The sequence below is a fragment of the Antechinus flavipes genome, chromosome 2 (assembly GCF_016432865.1).
Source record: "Antechinus flavipes isolate AdamAnt ecotype Samford, QLD, Australia chromosome 2, AdamAnt_v2, whole genome shotgun sequence".
NCBI classification, from domain to species: Eukaryota; Metazoa; Chordata; class Mammalia; order Dasyuromorphia; family Dasyuridae; genus Antechinus; species Antechinus flavipes.
This window is the reverse complement of record NC_067399.1, coordinates 567,858,210-567,878,600: the sequence shown is the minus strand read 5'-3', so window position 1 is coordinate 567,878,600 and position 20,391 is coordinate 567,858,210. Positions and strand designations below refer to the sequence as shown.

The following is a 20,391-nucleotide window of genomic DNA, read 5'->3' as shown; positions in this document are numbered from 1 at the left end:
TAAATGCAATCATGATTCTAAAAAATTCAAAAGAGACTTTTTGTTCCTTCTGATGTAAATAGGAGGAAGTGAAAGTACCACTTAATCCTGGGGGCTAAGGCCAAGCCCAGAAAATGAAACAGTAGAAAATGAAAACACTTTAAAATGAGAATTCCAAAAAGACATCAATCTGACTAGTGAGACCACCAATGAAGGGATCATCTTTCTTTCCATTTAGTTTATCACAGAGAAAGCTGTTACATTCTTAATTACAGTCTTCCCCAGCAAAGCTCAGAATGGACATGGGAAAGTGCACTATGCACTTGACTGAAAATTTAATTATGCTTGACAAGATGAGTGCCTGAGAGCTGTGGGCTCCTGAGTAATTTGGCACCTGGTTAATGTCATCAATCAGCAGAAACATAATCATTCCTATTAAAAAAGAAATCAGGTTTTTAAAAAAGACCCATTTTGAGAGCTGTCAATCCATGCAAACTTTCCCTAGTCCTTTTCTCATTGATTAATGTCAGAGCAACAATGCATCTGATGACAGAACTATTTGGAGCTAACCTGAAGAAAACTGAAGGGAGGATGGAAGAAGATTTTCTTCTCTAGGCCTTTTGAAATACTTCCATGTTCATGCTGAAATGAATTCTGGGCTCTGATTGGACTGAATGGTCTATGCTATTAACAATTAACAAACTAATATGCTGGGTCCTTTGCGGGGGTAAGAGGGTAAGGGTGGAAGGATTGTTCTTTCTGAAGGGCTGGATCTATGTTATTTCCAAAAGCTTCCAAAAGTCAGTGACTGATAGAATTGGAAGGAACCTTAGAAATTATTTGGCTCAACCTGCTCTTTTTTGAAGAGGCTTAGTGATTTATTCATTCCTTTCACATTTATCAGGAACCTATTATGGGCCAGGTAATATACTAGGCCCAAAACATACAAAGACCAAAATGTAAAAGTTCTTGCCTAAAACAAACTCCTCTTATATTCTACTGGAGAGAGGAAGGAAAGAAGAAAACAAGCATTTATTTAGCACCTATTTATTATTTGGTACTTTACAATTTATCTCATTTGATCTTCACAACCACCCTGGAGATAGTTTCTATGAGAAGCCCCATTTTATAGTTAAGGAAACTGAGGTAGACAGAGGTAAAGCTATTTGCCCAAGTTAGTGACAGCCAGGACCATGTCTCCAGTTTCCCAACCTCGAGGAGTTTAACACTGAGATACATAGCACTTTTAACCCTCCCAAGGCTGATTAACAAGATAGACTGGGCCTCACTGGGCCAACCAGGTGTTATTTGATCCCTCTGGAGGTAGGGTTTGTTTCATTCTTTGTATTTATAATTCTAGCACCTAACCTAGTGCCTGGCACACAGCGGCAGCACTGAAGAAATACTCATCCAGCATTTCATTACAAAAGCTTCTTACTGCTTTGTCTTGCTATGACCACTTTCTTTAATTGTTCTGCCTCTTTGGCTACCCTTTCTTTACCCTTTTGCTGACTGCTGTCTCACCGTTTTTTAGTCTCCCAATTATGTCTCCAGGCAGGAAGAAGCTGGGAATCTCCCAGCGTCTGCTTTTGCTTTGGTTCAATGCCAAAATAAGGTTTGGAACAATCAGATTCTGAGAATAGAAGGGAGCCTCAAGGAGTCATCCAGCAGGAATTCTCTCCAGATGGCTGTCCCCTATGCCTGGAATGCTCTCCCTCCCTATCTCTCTCGGAGAGTAGGGACTGTCTTTTGCCAATTATTTTTTTTTGGATGCCCAATGTTCAGCACAGTATCTGGCACACAGTAGGTACCTAATAAATTGACTGATTAACAAGTAGCCACTAACCATCCAGATACCATTACAACACTTCCAGTGGAGGAAGGTGGGGAAGAATACTTCCAGTGAAGGGGAACCCTTTGTAAGACCTTGATTAATCATGTTTTCCTTATTGTCTCCCAAACCTCACTAAATAGAAAATTAGCTGTATTCCTTGCTTCATCTAGGTCACTGGTCCTGACAACAGTCATGGGAAGTGGTGACTAGCCATTACAAAACTTTGATTTCAGTTAAATATGGAAATCAATTTGCAATAGAATATAATCTGTAGTATCCCAGTAGGGTAAAGACAGTGCTCAGAGAAGCCCTTGGTGTCTATATAATTGTTCTAAAATATGGATAGGGCCTCTGTTTATCCCATTAAGCCCCTCATCCTGCATGAGAACAGTATGGGAGAAAAGTCCCGCAGGCCTGCCACAGAATTCCAATCTTTATCTCCTTTTGCCATAATATCAAAGGCAGAAGGCCTAATTCATTTTTAAAGGAGATGCCAACAAATCTAGCCACAAATGGCATCCTGTGCTTAATGGATCACCACCCCCTCTCCAACTCACTCTTCCAGCCCTGTGTGAGGACATGCACAACATAAGTTGTCTGATGAGAATAATGCCAGAGTATCATGATCACAGCAGTCCTATCAGGTACTGTCATAGTGTAATGAAAAGTGCTTTAGACTGATAACTGGGACTCAGTTCCAAGGCTGGCAGTTCCTAGCTGTATAACAAAACTCAAGCCACTTTAGTTCTCTGTGGTCCAATTTACTCATCTGCAAACTTCAAGAGTTGTGATTACTAAGGTGTCCTCTAGGTCTGTGAGGTCAGAGGGACTGCTCTCTAGCTCCCATAGGCCTGGGACTTTCTCCACTGCTGTGTGATTCATCATTAGTTTCCAATTTACAGTGTTCCTCCCCATAAATTCCACTTAACAAAACCATGGAACCAGAGATGTCTTCCACCTGCCCAATTTCCTACCAGTGAAGACCCCTCACTTACCTCTTCTTTGGCTCTTGCAAAAGGTATGGCTATCAGCATGTGGCTGGGTTGTATCCCACTTACATGGGAACGATAATCTGTGATCTCCCCTTCTGGCTTGATGTATTTGTCATACACCACCAAGCCATGATAGTTCACGAGACTGCACCGAGCCAGCCCGCTTTCCTGAAGAGGTCCCACTCCTACCATCTCACAGTCCATGGCGATGACGTCTTCCTCCCTGGTATAGTCTCCCATGGTCAGCAGTGGCCACTCAGATGCTCTAAGAAGGGAGATTATGGAGCAGTGATTGGAGAGTCTTTAGCTGATTAAACCATCATTAGAGTTCAATAGTGTCTGGACTTATTCAGGGAAACTAGCTCTGAACTAAACTCTCTGAAGCTTAGCAGTCAGGTTAAATAGTCTCTGCCCTTTGTCACAAATGCCACCTGGCAACGGTAGGAGGTGGCACCCTGCCAAACCAACCAATTTCCTTATACTAAGCATGAGGGGGAGAGAGAAAAGAAAAGAAAGAGGGAGGGAGGGAGAGAGGGGTGAAGAGACAGAGACAAAGAAAGAGAATGAATCCTGGCCCCTCCCCAATCAGCCAAATAAGAACAGGAACAGATCTTGGCGAGCCTTTCTATCAGGTGAGATCAATAAAAAATAAAGTTTAGCCACAAACAACAGATCTAAATTATTTGTGTTCTCACCTTCTATCTCTTCAGACAGGACCTCACTCATCCAGCCACCAAAAGTGCTATCTGCTCTCAAAATAACTTACTATTTGCTGTCCCTCTACTTTTTAGTTTCTGCAGCTGGTATCACAAATGACTCATCTCTGACGGTGAACCTAGGAACCCTGAAATCTTAGTTTCAGTTTCCTTTTCTTCAGTTTTAGTACCAAATGGAGTCAGAAGAGCCTGGAGCACATCATTTAAGTTTCTATATCGATTCTCTCTCTTGATGGCTACATTTCTTCACAGAGCACTTGATTGTGCTTTCTCCAGTGTTCCATTTTTCCACATACTCCCCTCCATCAAAACAAACAGGAAAGTCCTTTGCTCTATCATCCTGAATGAGTCATTTGAATTGACTGATTCTAATGCAACATTTTCCTTCCTTTTATCATCAGTCTCCTCCTCCCTGAATCATCCCTCTACAATAATTGTAGTAAAGTTTGGACCCAGTAGGAGAATATCCCACAATGTCACAAGGCTCTTGCCAGTCTGACACTATAGGAAGAAGAGTTGAGGAAATTTGTTTGGTTAAAATAAAGTAATTGGATTTCTGTGGCTATTAATTTGGAACTGGAAGGAGAAAAATAGGTCAGAATGGTGTATAATAAAACATTAGGTCAGAGGACTCTGGGCTTGCTTCACCACCATGCACAAGTCACTTACTTAATCTCAGTTTTCTCAACTGTAAACTGTAAGGGTTTGGAGTTGACCTCTAAAGTCTCTTCCAGCTTTGATCCTTATGGGCTTAAAGGAAGGAGACCCACACTGTGATTTATCCAGAGAAGGTGGTCTAGGATCAAGAGATAGGGAAAGTGAGCCAGTCAGTAGATAACAAAGTGAGATTATCTTTGTATATAGTTCAACAGGATGAAACAAAAACCTTTAAAGAGGGAAAGGGTAAGTAAGGGCAGAGCATAAGCATTTATATAGGTACCTACTATTGCCAGGCACTGTTACTCAGTTTTTACAAATAATTTCATTTGGTCCTCCTAACAACCTTACAAGGTAGGTACTATCATTTCACTCATTTTTCAATAGAGGAAGATGAAGAAAATAAAGGTGAAGTGATTTGTCATACGTCACACAGCTAATAAGTACCTGAATCGACATTCAAACTTAATTCTTTCTGATTCTAGACCCAACACTATCCACCATACTACCAGCTGTCACCAGATCTCATAATACCATAAAGCCCAGGCACAAGTTCTCCTGCCCTACAAAAATACACAGACACCATCTTTTCAAAGTCAGAGGAGATAAGTTTGTTCTGTAAGGCCTTCTTTAGTGGAATCATAGGTATCCAATACTTTAGGGGTAGGGAACATAATATAAACACTATAGGAAAATCTGAGATCCTCAACAAGCAGCACTATGAGTGGATTATTATTACCAAATAGTTTTAGGGAGTGGAGTACAGCCTTTAACCAAGAGCCAAGCCAATACACATTCTTTTTATAGGAAGCATTTGCAAACATGGAGGAAACAAGATATAATGAAGAATATCAAAGAGGCTACAGGAAGAAATTTGCCTTTTAGCCCCAAGCAATAAATATAGCTGGTATTGCTCCCTAACATGAGATAATATCCACAGCTCTAAATTGTAGTCAACAGAAATGTTGTTTGTCAGTGTCACAGGGATTAGAAAAATGAATATTATTAACACGGTGCTTTAAGTGCTTACAATGTGATTCTCTCACAACAGCCATGAAGGGATGAGGAAACCAGTTTGAAAAGGTAAAATAACACTCCACTACTGTCACTGTAATTCAATCAAGAAAGGAAATGTTGTCAAGGGAATTTAATTTTCAATTTAAGATTAAAAAGTTCTTAGGGGTAGGGCTAGGTTTTAGATGAAACTATGGGCCAGCAATGTAATATATGTCTAACCCATTTCACTGTAGCTATTTATGTGCTTGTAAGATTCAAATATCTACTTAACATAGTCAATGGGAGATTTCTTTCAAGGGCATGCTTTACCTCCTGACCTTGGGTGGGTGGGTGGTGGGGGAGTACAAGAGGTATGGTCATTTGATTGCCTAGTGTGGTCCTAATAAGCATTAAGCAAAAAAGCAAGTAAGCATTTATTAAGCACCTGAGTTAGATGCTGGGAGTAGATACAAAGGTGAGATGGTCCTCACCCAGCACCTGGTATACAGAAAGTGCTTCTTAAGTGCTTGCTGATTGACTGAAGAAGTTTACATTTTACTAAAGGCATTTTTTTTTTTTTTTTTTGTAATTGAGGGATGAACTTGATCAAGTACGAATGAGAAGAGTCCAATAATTATAAGGATCAAAGTGGACACAGCTTCTAACAACATAAAACTGGAGCTTCACAGCAGCTGAGGTAGGTGAGCAAGCAGTCATTGACACAGGTGAGGCCTGTCCTCGAATCCTCCTTGACCCGAAAACTATCAAACCTGCAGACAGTAATTGTGTCGGCTTAGGCCAGTCTGAAGCAGGAACATCAGCCCAGGCACAAGCTTTCTGGCCCTACAAAGTTACACACATGCCATCCTTTCAAAGTCGGAGAAGATAAGCTTGTTCTAAAAGCCTTTAATGGAATCCTATCTATTCAATGGGTCAAGGATGGGGAACTTTTTTTTTCTGCCAAAGGCCATTTGGATACTTATTTCATCATTCATGGGCCATACAAAATAATCAATTTATAGAACTCAAGCAGGAGTTGTTGTATCTTTCAGTTCATCATCACCACCATCTGTGGTTACCTTAATAAATGATTTCTCCAGCCTTATACAGCTTCCTGGATGGTCCTCATCCCTACAATAGCTCAATGAATATTGAAGATCTGAGTCCTTGGCTCAACTTTGGAATTAGAAAGGTCTGGGTTTTAAATATCATCTGTCCCTTATTAGCTTACTAATAGCTAGCATTTATATGGCACTTTAAGAGTTTAAAGACCATTTTCTATTATTTGTGCCTCACAATAACCCTGAGAAGTAAATACTATTATTACTCCCTTTTTATAGATGAGAAAACTGAGGTTCAAAGTTCAGCTGCCTTGCCCAGGGTCATACAGCTACTGAAGTATCTAAGTTTCCAAATTCAGCTTTTTTGGACTGTGCTTTATCTTCTGGGTTCTATCTACCACACCACTAAGCTGCCTCTATGATTGATGAGTTTACTTAACCTCTGGGTGTCTTGAAGATCTTGAGTGAAGAAGCCTTTCTTAAGTACCTACTCTATTGACAGGCACTGTGCTAAGTCAAAGGTTGTTATTTATTTTTGCGTCTTGGAGATATTGGTGAATCTAAAACCTAAGGATTCCTCAGAATAATTTTAAATACAAAAAATATGTAGAATCACGAAGTAAACAATTATATTGAAAAATTGTCATTTTTCTCTCATTCAAGTTTAGTTCCACTTAAAACTAACCATAAACAAACCCTTTTAGGATTTGGACCCCACAGTTAAGAACCTCTGTTCTGTTATAAATGAACTAGACACCAGCCCTGAAGTCAGGAGGACCTCAATTCAAATCTGGCCTCAGACACTTAACACTTCCTATCTGTGTGACCCTGGGCAAGCCACCTAACCCTCAACTGCCTCAGTTAAAAAAAACAAAATAAATGAGCTAAACAATAGAGTGTTCTACATCAAATGAAATCACTCTTCTCAGATCTACTTCAAGTTCCCAATAATTTGGGATTTAATGATGAGACTGCTTTATGTACCGGAAGAAGAGATGGAGAATAGAGATACTTATGACACAGAATTTACATAAAACCAGTCCCTAACTACACAAAGCATATAGATCTTAGAAGTTTTTAATGATAGATGGGGCAGGGTAGGATAAAGTCCATGGATATAAATGGGGAAAAAAAATTATATCTTCATTTTTACTAACCTATCTGAAATTCAGCATTTCAATTATGAATTGTTAAAATATATTCTGAGGAGTCCATAAGCTTCACCAGACTGCCAAAAGGATTTAGGATTTAGAAGATTTAGAATCTTGTTCAAAGACCAAAAAGATTTAGAAGTCTTGTTCAAGACTATGACTCAGAAGATTTTAGCTTGCATGAAGAATGGCATCATGTACGGATAGTTCTTGCTTAACATAAATTTGTATTACACAAATTCAATTTTATGTAAAGTACCCTGAAAGAAATCCACATTCCAAAGAAATACCAATGCTATCTAAAGTTAATCTAGTATTGTGCTCTTTGTCCCTCAGCTTGGTGCTAAGTGGTCTCTCAACACCCAACAAAAACACCCTCCAAGTAAAAGCATAAGAACAGATTTGAGGAGAAACAGTGGTCCAATTGGATTGAGGTCTTGGTGCCAAGGGACCTTACCTCCACTCCACCCACCCATGTCTGACCCCCTCTTTCCATATATCAGTACTAGCTGCTGTGTTGGAACACACACAGTTGTATCACCAGTCCTCTTCTGTCTTTATCCAACTCCCCTTATCCCTGGCCTGAGCCCTGTATTCCTCCTAATCTTGTTTCTCTGTCCCTGACACCTTGTGTCCTTGAGCAGCCTCCTCCTTTCTTCCCTTCCCCACGTCCACAGACAAATTCTCAATAAGTAAAAAATCACTTTATATAAAGGTCTGTAGAATGTTCCACTTTAAAACATGAGAACCATCTATATTTGCTAGAGGGCTTCACCCAGAGAACAAGTATCCACCACTAATTCTAGTCAACTGTCCCACAATCTTAAGAGAGACTAGAAGAAAAGTGTGGATAGTATAACACAAAGCTACTCCAAAAACCAAACTCAAAGCCTACTGCTGGAAGGCTAGGAGAGAGCCTCTTTCTAAAGACAGTGTTTCTTGGAACTAAGAGATGAAATGGGACTGTTCATCCCATCCCCTACAAGGGGACTGTTGCTTCCATAGAGGAAGAGCTGGAAGATAAAAGTTAAATCAAAACACACATACACACAGAGCCAGATATTTTCAAATGAGCTTTAATCAGTCAATGGCAACAGTTTCTAATAGTGGTTTCAAAAATAATCTAAGTCTATCCCAGTCCCTCCCTTTACCCACCAACACAGTAAGAGGTCAGAATATAGACATCCCTCCCTGTCCAGTCAGCCAGCAATCCAAGATGTTTTAACCTGCTTTTTTCTTCCCCTCTCTTCAATTCTGGGCTCAATGACTCCATTGCTATAATTCCCAGCCAACCTGGAAAAGCTCAGAGGAAACTAGAAAGCCCCAGAAACAATAGGACCTGCTGCTGCCATATTAAATGCTAGGAAGTTAGTCTTCACAAACCAGATCAGCCCTGCTGTAAAGTCATGAAAGATTAGCACTCTGCAATTTAAGCGAAGAAAATCCTCAGGAAAGGCAAACAATTACTATGTTACATAGTTAACTCTCAATCATCTGCATAATGGTTAGAGGCAGTGTCAAAAATAAAATTAGTAAGAGCAGATAATCCCAAAGCAATTGATATCTGGCTTTGAAATGCATCATGTGATTTTATTCTTAACTGCATCAGGATCCAAGACATCCTTCAATCAGGACATATAAAAATCCATTTCATTCCCTTGACACACCAGTTAAACACAAAGGAAACCTCGTATTAAATCACTAGAAATGCAGGGAAAAGCAAACAAGCAAAAACAGACTACAGCAATTATCACTGGCCAATTCATCAACAAACATTTTTTGAGTGTCTACTATGTGTCAAGCATTGTTGGGCTTGGGGATACAAAAACAAAAATGTCCCCTAGTGGCCACAAAGATCCTCCCATCTAAGAAACCTTTTATGCCCTCTCCCACACCACCTAAATAAAGCACCAGCATAAATGACCTACTGATTAGCTGGGGGCAGGGGATGAGGGATAAAGGATGGGGATTTCAGGCAACTAAGAGGGCTAGGACTGGATCCCTAGTCTCTCAACAGCCCAGGCCAGTGTTCTGCTAATTGATTATGAGGCACAAGTGTTCCAGTGCCTGAAATGAGAATAAATAAAACTACCAGGTAGTGACCACATCTGAATTGGGGTCACCTGCTGGAATATTCAAGTTTAAACAATAAATAGTTCTGTCTAAGCCAAGGGTTCTCACGTGTTTTCTGGAAAATCCTAGCACACTCAGACATTTCTAAAAAGTGTTCTTAAGAGTGAAATGGCACTTGAGAAGACTAAACAACACAAAAGCAAAGAGTTGAAAGAACTAAAGGGAGGGTTGTAAGAGGAGGAAGAGGCACGAAGAAATGAGGGGGGAAATGAAGGCAAAGCAAATGTTCTTTAAAATGAAGTGAACTGTTGCCAATCAATGTACATCAATACCAAATGTAATGAATGCAAACCAAAGGGGATGATCTTTTCATAGGATTAAGTACCCTTCAAATCTAACCAGACAGTATATCCTTGTTCTCCAATTAATAGGTTTTACAATCAACTAACTAGATGACCTTGGTCAAGTCAGTGCTTCTTGAGATTTTATTTTCCTCATCTATACAGAGATATCCTAATGCTTTCTGGATTGAAAAGGAAAGCATTTTTACTCAGAGAAGCCCAAGAGTACAAATAGGCCACTTTTTGAGGTGAGCGCTTATAAGAGTTCAGCATGGTGATGGGGAAGAATTCCTGATCCAAGCCAATGGAAGTGTATCAATTAGGAAGACTGAAATTTGAGCAGTTTTCTCCTCCTCCTCCCAAAACACTAGCAAGCAAGCATGTAAACAAGGACATCAGGCCACATAAGCTATCACAGGATGACAAAAAGCTTTAGAACTGGACTGGTCCTTAGACATCGGTCCAACCCGCTCATAAAGCAGAGACATGAAAGACTTACACCAAGCCACACAAAGTAAGGAGCAGATATGGGTTTCTACCCAATTTGGACTTAAAAGTTAGTCCTCTTCCTATTATATGACACCTAACAAGCTTAGAAGTGCTTCTGGGTGGATTTCTTTCCTCTTGTAATATTCATACTGGTCCTATAGAAAGATTGTAGGAGTTTAGAACTATTGGGGCTCAAACTCCTTTACCCCATTGATATAATCTTGGTTAAATTAGAGAATTTCATACTTTTAGTTTGTTACAGCCCCTTTAACCTAAGCTCAAAACCCAAGCTATAATTCCTCTACTCCCTGAGATCATAGGTCTGAGCTGGAAGGGACTTAGAGATCCATCTAGTCCAGCCCCCTCAATTTTATAGATAAGGAAACCCAAGCTCAGATCAGTTAAATGATTTGCCCAAGGTCACAGAGGCAGGTGACAGAGACAGGATGTAAACTCAGATCCACTGACTTTAAATCCAGTGTTCTGCAGCCTGCCCCTGAATGGCAACGACAAGAACCCCCATTTTAGAGATGGGAATAAAAGTTTTGCATAGGAATAAGTACAAAGGAACAGTGAAAACACATACCCTGTGCACAGTATATTTTTAAAAACCAGAGTAACTCGAGGGTAGGGAGGTGATGCAGTTCACTGTGCATCATTGGCCCAAGATGAACACACAAGCTCTTGGAGGGTCTTGTGAATTTCACAAAACACTGTTCACCAGGAGACATCAAAAGCCGTAACCTCACCAGCAGGCTGGTTTGACAGTTTACTATCAATATGTCTTCCAAGTAATGTGGCTGAAACCAGAGGAAGCTGGCTTCTAGAATGTCCACAGAGGGTGGGGGGTTGGAGGGAGAAAGTCCCCAATCCACAGCATTCTAGAAGCCAAAGCCTTCTCATGTTACTACCTGACAAAGGATGGTAAATGGGAGATCTCTTCAGATCAGCCCATTGCCTCATGTGCATGAATGGGCCCGATGGCCAGGGTACCAAAAGAGCCATTTTTCCCCCACACATTACAAGGCCAGTTTTACTGGGTTATCCACAGAAGCTCATACTTTTCCCACCCTGGGAGCCCTTCAATCATTTACAGCCTTCAGTCTGCTCTTCTAGCCAGAACTGGTCTTCCATGTAGTGCTCCGTGTCTGTGCCGCTGTCCTGGGGGCTCTCCTCACAATTTGAGGGGTGGCTGCTGGCCTCTTTCCGCTCCCACTGCACCTCGACCAGCCGGTAGAGCTCCATGGCAGTTGTAGCGTCTTCCACAGACGAATGCCCATGCCGGCCAACCTGTAGAAGAAAAAAGAATCAATGTCCCTGGAGGCTGAGGGAGTTTGTGAGCTCCCAGAGAACAGAGATATAGGCTGCACTGGTGGCTTCTGTCCAGGGCCACAAAGGAGCAGGCATTTTAACAAGTAATCCTAATGAAGATGGACTAATTTCCGCATCTTTTTAGGGGAGAGAAAAAAAAGGCTAAATCCAGACAGAAATAGAATTGAGATGGAAAAGTGGAAAGCTGGGAGAAATTGGGGTCTGTGAAAGGACCCCAGAGAAATAAATGAGTAAAGGAAGGATCTGAGCTGGAAGGGACCTTAGAGGTTGTCTAGTCCAGCCCCCTCATTTTATAGATGAGAAGACCAAGGCTCAGATTAGTTAAATGATTTGCCCAAGGTCACAGAGGTAGATGACAGAGGCTGGACTAGATAGGCTGGAAACTCAGACCCACTGACTTTAAATCCAGTGTTCTCTGCCTGTAGCTGCAGCCTGCCCAGGAATGGCAACGACAAGTACCCCCATTTTAGAGATGGGAGTAAGGGTTTTGCAGAAGACTAAATATAAAGGAACAATGAAAACACGCACCCTGTGCATATTATATATTTTTAAAACCAGAGTAACATATCTTTCAGAGTACAAATAAGGGGGAAGGTAGGCAAAGGGCACAGAACATAGTGGTACTCAGGCTTATGAAAAAAAGAAATCATTGCCTAAAGTACCCTGGGCTTGAGTTGGGGGAAAAAAGGAATTTCAAGAAAAAGTAAACCACAAATAGTAATGGAGAAGGAGAGATTCAAATCCCAATCCTGCCATTTTATAGCTCTAGGTTTTTGTTTATTTACAAAAAGAGACTCCAAATCCAGGATCCTATAATCACACACACACACATACACACACACACACACACACACACACACACACTCTCACACACTCTCTCTCTCTCTCTCTCTCTCTCTCTCTCTCTCTCTCTCTCTCTCTCTCTCTCTCTCTCTCTCTCTCTCTCTCTCTCTCTCTCTCTCTCTCTCTCTCAGATTGACACAGACACAGAGAGACACAGAGAGATATTTCTTCAAGTTATAGCCACACCTGGGGCTACCACCCCACCTGATATGCCATAAGCTTTAGCTCCCATTCCACAATGTGAATTCTCTCTTCATCTGTCTGTCCCTTCCTTCCTCCCCCCAACCTTCACACACCTGGATTCTTTTGTTCAGCAGCTGCAGGGCCAGGTTCTTGAGAGAAGAGGATTGGGCTCGGACAGGGAAACCCGTTTGGTTGATTAGGCTAGGGACAGAAAGGGTGTCCCGAGTTTGTCTGCGGGGATGGAAGTATTTGAGAGCCTGGAAGTCATTATGGAGTGCGTGGCCCACCACCAACTTGCCCTTCAGCAGTTTAAGGATCTAAGAAATGTGAAATGCATCAATGAGATTCTTACCACTTTATCAATGAATACCTGCTACAAGTGGGCAGCATCTTTCAAGGGTTCAAGGAGTGCCCCAGGGAGAGAATAGGCTTGTAAGAGGATCCATGACCACCCTCCTCCTAGGGTCCCTGTCCCACACCTGATCTACCACTCTAGTATAAGAGTACAGTCTGATTATCTCTTATGAAGAAGATTCAATCCACTGACTGTTCAGGGCTTTTATTGGGCAATAATTGCAACTTAGTCATATTCTACATATCTTATTGATTTCTTCCCTTTCCTATCCTCATACATGGTATAGCAGATAGAGTGGAATCTGGAAGAACTGAGTTCAAATCCTACATCAGACACTTTAACTATGTGACTGGGCAAGTCATAACCTCATTCAGCCTTTCCTCATCTGTAAAATGGGAATAATAGTAACTTATCCCATAGGGTTACTGCAAGACTAAAATCAAACAGCATATGTAAACTATCTGGCAAATCTTAAAGCATTATATACATGACAGCTAACAAGAGTTTATATTATAGCCTGTTCTGCATATGAATAAAACTTGTCTCTTTAATTAGACTATAAAGGAGTCTATCCTTTATATGCTTTTCCTACTTATTGCACTCATTCCTAATTTCCCATCTTTTGAGAACAGATTTTCATACTTCCCCTCTCATCTGACCTAACCCATTTTCTTCTGTCCTATTTTCTAGGACAACTTCTTCAAGTGGAGTGAGGATTTTTTTTCATCCTCCATTTATTAATCTATCAAAACTATCAAAAGCCAGTTACTGAGCACTACACACCCCAGTATAAAAGCTGCTATACTGAACCTGTGATTTCACTGAAATCCCAGAAGAAGAAATTCCCTCTTCCACTACAAGTTAGCCCTTCTCTACACATTTAGTCTTGGAGAGTTGCTTAACTAATTGGGAAGTTCAGTGATTTCCTCAAAGTTATGGCCAGTAAGGGTCACAAGAAATACTAAGTTTTCCTGGCTTTGAGGCTGGCATTTTCTGCACCATATGTCATCACCAGCCTCTACTGCTGGGGGTACGAAGGATACAACAGTCTAAAGTTATTCTGAAAGCTAGTCTGAAAGACTATCTTCCACATGATGAAACCAGGACAATTGTCAGAAACCATCCTACTCTCAGCACCAGGCTCAGGCTACAGGTGATAGAAGGATCAGGATCTGCTGTCAGTTATATAAACAAGATCTATGTAAAAGGAGGTAGAAGTGGGGCCAGATGAAGACTCCACAAGCTTCCCTGTTCTGTTTTTCAGTCTTATTTTGTTCTCAGTTGCCCCAAATCCTCTTCGGAGAAAACCACCAGAGGTCCCCTAATAGTTAGCCCATTAGCAGAGCTTTCCGCAACCATGATCTTACCTCCTTCTGTGCCACCCTGAAGGGGATAGCATTCTTCATATGCTGGCGGGTGATACCGCTCCAGCGGGTCCGATAATCCACAATGGGTGTCTCAGGCCGGATGTATTTGTCATACAGAACGTCCCCGTGGTAGCTTACCACTGAGCATCGGGCCAGCTCACTCACCCGCCCCCCAGGGCCAGTGCCCACCATCTCACAGTCAATGGCCACACACTTGTTGGGCACAGAATGGCCAGAGGTAGTGCCTTTGCTGGATTCAATCTTCTGAATGGGCTTTTTTCTGGGCTGGGTGCCAAGTGATCCAAGTGTGGCAGGATGTACATTATACTTGGTCCTCTCTGTTTCCTCCAGAACCCCTGATCTGGCCAAATGGAGGGTGCCCTCTGACTCTGGGGGGGTACCCAACACCCCTCGCTTCTCCAGAAGGGCCTTGTGCATCATGAAGCGCTGGTGCCGCCGGCTCTTCCTCTTATGCCACCAGCGGGGCGCGTCCTTGCCGCTGGAGTTGGTAAAAGGCGCACTTGAGCTCTGAAAGTATTTGGAGCTTTCTTTTGGTGCCATTCCTGCCAACTCAGTGAGGGGGGCGTGGGTGGCCATCTCTCTATCAGGCTGTGACCCACTACTGCTCAGTGCCCTAGGAAAGGGACAACAGAAAAGTCAAAGAAATCACTAGAACTCATTTGATCATTAGAGTTACAAGGGACCGTGGAAAGGATTTCATCCGCCCCTCTCTACCCATTTCATAGTTATGTCAGCTGAAACCCAGAAGGGAATCTGCCCTGTCATTAAGTACAGGGTCACACATATAGTAAATATCAGAACCTAGATCTCCACATTCAAATCAGATAGGATGAACGGTTTCCTCCCGGGTACAATGGGAACACTGATGGAATCTTTAGATACATACTCCGAATTTTGTTTGTTTGAGGATACTTGCCTGCCAACTCTTCCCCTTCACTGTTACTAAAGAAACCCCAGGTACAACTTGCTGATGGACGAAAGCTGGTTAGATCGGGCCTCTTCCCCCAGAGATAGAAGCAGGGCACATAGACAAAAATTGCTACAAATAAAAAAGGGGAAGAGAAGAGAGACTGCCACATCAAGGAGTTTAAATTCAGCACAAATAGAGGAATGATGGTTAGGGACAAGGCAGAGGAAGAGGGAATTCACAATGTAGAATGGGAGTCAAAGCCTCTGGCATCAGAGAGGTTTTGGAGGATACAGGTGGGAGAGGTAGCCCCAGGCATGACTACAGCCAAGCTTTCAGTTTTGAAAATATAATGAGTTGAACTAAATGAATACAGTAGTGGAGCTGGATTTTTTTTATTTTCCCTGACCCTAAAACAATGAGTTTATCTCAAAGATTTCTCTTATAAGCCATATTTGGCAGAATTAGAGTACTTCTTCAGGCCCATGTATAGCAGGCAGAAATCCTAGGGACCAGTAACTTTTCCCTACTTTCATTCAGATCCTTTTTCCAGCCTGGTGCCTGAAAGGAACAGATCCTAAGCTTGAACTGAACCAAGTGTTTCCTCTAGGAGAGTAGGGATGAGCAATAGAAAGAGTACAGCAGGATGACACACATGAATTATACTCATTTGTGAGTTTTATACATCTCCACCCTGAAGCAGTCAGACTTGATTCACAATCTCATTTAGTCATTTTCCTTCAGGTCAAGAATCTAGTAAATAGACTGACTGACATTACCTGAATTTTATTTACAATGCAAGTATAATAGAAAAACCCTAAACAGGAATCAGGGACATCTAGATTCTATTTTTGACTTTGCCATTTGGTAACTGTCACTTTGGCCAAATCATTTAGCCTTGATAAGCCTTGGTTTCCTCATCTGCAAAGTAGCAAAGACCAGTTTTAAAGAGTTTTGATAGCAATGCTTTTTCTTCCTATCATGCAACTGAAGAATGAGAGACACTGAGAAAATGAAATAACTGAGAACCCTCTCACCCTGTATATAAGTTAAGTCATCAGAACTGACTTCCTGAAAACACTGCTGAGGCAATGAGGGAGATTGCATCCCTTCTAATGTGTTCTCTTTACTTTCAGACACAACACATTAATTTCCCAATGTATTCCTGACTGCAAAATCAATACAATTATCTGTAACCTGAAAACTAAATAAACATGAGCCACCTGACCTTTTTTGGGCCCTGTGGAAGTTGGGAGGTTTATAAGTGGGACAGAGACTGAGCTCTAGCAGACAAACCCTAAAGCTGTTTCAATAGGATCACCTACAAAAATTCACCATCACATCCATATTGATAGACAGTAAGACACATTTGGAGAGAAGGTAACTATGGCAGGAAAGTTTCAGAGCTTTGAGAATCCAAGTTAAGGGTTCAGGAAATAAATTATGAGTAAAGTAAGAGAATCTGAATTTGTCTGGATAGAGGCTTACAAGGAACCAGGAGATTAACATTCTACACAGTCACCAATACCAGATGATTTGAAAAGCATGAGATTAGGGAAGGAGGTCAGACCATCAAACTTGGCCACCATCTCCTCTGGAACAGTTTTCTTATCAGCTAAATGAGGAGTTTAGACTAAGCACACAGGATCACTGGAAGGAACCGAGGTAGGCACCTATTCCAACTCCTTAGTTTAACAGATGTGGAGAAAATGAGACTCAGAGACATTAAATGATCTGCCCATGACCATATATGTGGTTGCGAAACCAGACTCTTTGATTTCCATCTCAGAAATCATTCTCCCTTAAAGAAACTCTAACCTCTCATCTAAATCCTAAGGGGTAAAATTTCTTCTAGTATAATACTTAAGTCCTTTAGATTTCAATTAATAGACAATGCATGAGAAATCTTTAGGACCTCTTTTCATCCTACAGGAAGAGGTGAAACTGAATGCTAAGAATACAATACCTATGACCTCATCAAAGGATGGCTCTCCAGATTCAGAGTAAGTTATGATTAGTGCTGACAAATCTTTGAGTGACTAATGCTCTGAAAAACAGCCCAGACTTGGCACCCTCAAATCAGGACCTCAGGAGGAGCTTTATTAAGTAAGAGTCATTGGTCCAGGCTCTTTCCTCTTCTATCAAATCAAGTCTTCTGGGTCCAATTCACCACTACCATCCCATCCCTCCAGAATTCTGGAGCACCCAAACAACATAATGCTTGAATGAGAAGCTTTATGTTCAAAGTCTTGAATGGCAGGAGGCACTACTATTCACAGTGAAGAGCTATAATCACAGGTTCTGGGCTCAAATTTTATTTCTGCTTTGTGTTTGTTCCTTTGTTCCTGAAGATCACATCAGGGAGGTGATGCCATGCATGACATGCAGGTGAACTGGATTTTGAGGGAGGGAGGAAGGGCTGTGCAAGGTCACTTGCGCCAGAGCTTTCTGTGTCCAGTGGCTAAATACAGATCTGAACTGGAGATGGCCCTGCAGGCAATGGGAGACCTTGACCTTTTTAAGCTAAAGTCTTCAATAGGTCTCAAGTTTGACTGAGGCCACACCCCTTCAATGATTAAGGCTAAGTAGAAATTGAGGCAAAGACTGCCCATTTTCACTTAGTGAAAAACAAACAAAAATTAAATAAACAAATCTTGGAGAAGACCCTCAGTGTTTCTGGTCAAAACATTAACTCTGGGGACCCAGATCAAGTCGCTCTGCCCCTCTAGACCTGTTTCCTTTGCAAAATTGGGAAATTGGCTAGGTGATAACTAAAGTGTCTTTCAATTTTTAATATTTATGACCCAGAGAAAAGCTTTAAGGAAAATAAAGGCTGAGTCTTCCAAAGCAAGGCCTCCAAGTGAATGGACAGTCTTCAAACTGGAAACCAATTCAAGGAGCCACAGGATGGGACCTGAATGATTTTTTTTTTTTTTTTTTTAAATTTAAAGCCCCCCAAAGACCCTTGTAGATCATTTAGACCACTGCATCCTTTAGAGCAAGGGAAGCTGGACTCCAGAGAAGTCAGTGTGGCTCTATGGAAAGCGCCCTGGATTTGGAGTCATAAGGTCAGGCTGGAATCGACCCTCGTCATTTAATACAAGAAGAAATTGGAAAAAACCCAGAGAGATGACTTGACTTGCCACAAATAAGTATCAGGGATGACATTTGACATCTGGTGCTCTGACTCCATGAACCCACACTTTCTGCTGTACCACGAGTCAGGGAACCGGAGTTCAAATTCTTCCTCGAACCCTGACCTTGGATATGCCGGTTAAACTCTTGGGGGCGGGGGGAAAGGTGTCTCCATTTCTTCCTCTGTAAAATGAAAGGTCTGGCCGAGATGCCCCCACTGCCGCTTCCTCCATCTCGGGGGAGAGGCTGGAACCTCTCTCGGCCCACCCTTCCCTGACGGGGATCTCTCTGCCGGCTCAGATACTCGTGGCGAGGTCATGAAGGCGGCTCTGCCAGGGGCCCGATCGTGGGAGGGTAAGGCTGCCTCCCCGACCCCAACCCCCACGCCCCGCACTGCCCTTGCTCCCAGCCCCACGCCGGTTCCTGGCCAGGCCTTGCCCCCCACCCAGCCCCGCCCCGCCCCGCCCCGCCCCAGCCGTTCCCAAGGGTCTCCTCCTTAGCTCAAAGTCCTGAATCCCTTCCTCGAAGGGGTTCTGCATTCCGGCCCGAGCCCCCGACTCCACAACTTACCGGACGCCCACAAGTCCCTCTTCCGGCCTCCACATGGTCCCACGGAAGGCAGAGGCTCCCACATGCCCGGACTAGCCCGGCTTCTGCTCGCAAGAGATTGGCTCCCACTACTGCACAACCCACCCCCAAGCTCCTCTGATTGGTCACTAGATAGAAATTCGCGAGCCGGCTGGAAGCCGGGGAGGCGTGGCTTCAGGGAAGGGGCGGGGTTTTCCAGGATCCTCGGGTTTACTTTTAGTGCGGATTTAAAGGTAAAGGCTGCGGGAACGGGGCGAAGTGCACAGAATTGCGTTAAGTAGACACCTGAGTGCAAACACCGTAGCATAATAATGAAGGAAAAGAGAGAAAACTTCCGAACTCTGATCTTAACTTTCGGGACTGACGATGTAGTCTCTTCTAGAGAAAGATGGTGGATTCTAGGTACAGAAAAGGCTGCTTCTCCTGAAGAAAAGCAGGGGCCACAGATCCAGAAAGGGCCATACGTTTTCGCTTATACCACTATATGGATTTATTTGATTTGACTATTTCAAGAGAATTCGGGGATGAGGGGAAGGGCAGGGAAATAGTTTGATAAATGAAGGGACGCAGAAAAAGAATCAATGAAACACTTTTAAAAGCAAAAATTTCAAAGTATAATTGCCAGTCTCCTCTTTCTGCCCTCTTTTTCACTCAGCCTGTCACATGTTTATTTGTCGTTGCTTTAAGCCAGTAATTCTCAAACTTTTTGGTGTCAGGACCCCTTTGCATTCTTAAAAATTATTGAAGATCCCAAAGAACTTGTGATTATATCTCTTGATATTCACCATGTTAAAGTTTTGAACTGGTAATTTTAAAAAATACTGTTAATTCATTTAAAAACAACAATAATAAACCAATCACATGTTTAGAAATGTATTTATGAAAATTGTTTCCTAATGCAAAAAAAATTAGTAAGGAAAGTAGCATTGTTTTACATATTTTCTCAACTCTTTTTTAAAGTCTGACTGAATAGAGGAAATTGGATTTTCCTATCTGCTTCCACTTTCAATCTGTTGTGATACCCTGTTGTAGTTGAAAAAAATGAAGAAAATCTGGCTTTACACAGATATGTACCTGGAGAAGGGAAGAGTATTTTAATAAATAGATAACACCTCAGTATTATTATAAAAATATTTGATTTCATTGACCCCAAAAATTTTTCTCAGAGGGGATTTCTAGAGGAACTCCAGGGATCATAGGACCACACTTTAAGTTCTCTAATCTAACACCTGCCTTTTGATTCAGGAATATAAACTAGAGCAATGTGGAAAGTGTTAAGAATGGGTTAGTAAGAATGGCTGAAGAAGTTATATTATATAAAAGTAATGGAATATTATTGTTCTATAAAAATTGATGAACAAGCTAATTTTA

At 41.9% G+C, this 20,391-nt stretch overlaps 2 protein-coding genes across 5 annotated transcripts in view; both read right to left on the bottom strand.

The window, feature by feature from the left end:
* ISG20 (interferon stimulated exonuclease gene 20) overlaps nucleotides 1–3,045 on the bottom strand; it is a 56,037-nt gene extending 52,992 nt beyond the window's left edge. For both annotated transcript variants that reach the window (XM_051981075.1, XM_051981074.1), the window contains exon 1: nucleotides 2,809–3,045. In XM_051981075.1, coding sequence (XP_051837035.1) covers nucleotides 2,809–3,045 — 237 coding nt within the window. The remainder of the gene's footprint in view (nucleotides 1–2,808) is intronic.
* On the bottom strand, nucleotides 2,984–19,112 carry AEN (apoptosis enhancing nuclease). Of its 3 annotated transcripts, none has more exons than XM_051981072.1 (5): nucleotides 19,003–19,112; nucleotides 14,370–15,003; nucleotides 12,761–12,964; nucleotides 11,384–11,579; nucleotides 2,984–3,070 (listed from the first exon to the last, which is right to left on the bottom strand). In XM_051981072.1, coding segments are annotated over exons 1-5 (1,071 nt in total). In that variant the 5' UTR covers nucleotides 19,038–19,112; the 3' UTR covers nucleotides 2,984–3,068. The 3 variants fall into 3 exon arrangements, with proteins under 3 accessions (XP_051837032.1, XP_051837033.1, XP_051837031.1); XM_051981073.1 differs by lacking the exon at nucleotides 19,003–19,112 and adding an exon at nucleotides 15,307–18,807; XM_051981071.1 differs by lacking the exon at nucleotides 2,984–3,070 and having other exon boundaries at nucleotides 11,376–11,579; nucleotides 19,003–19,111.
* Nucleotides 19,113–20,391: the final 1,279 nt, after the last annotated feature.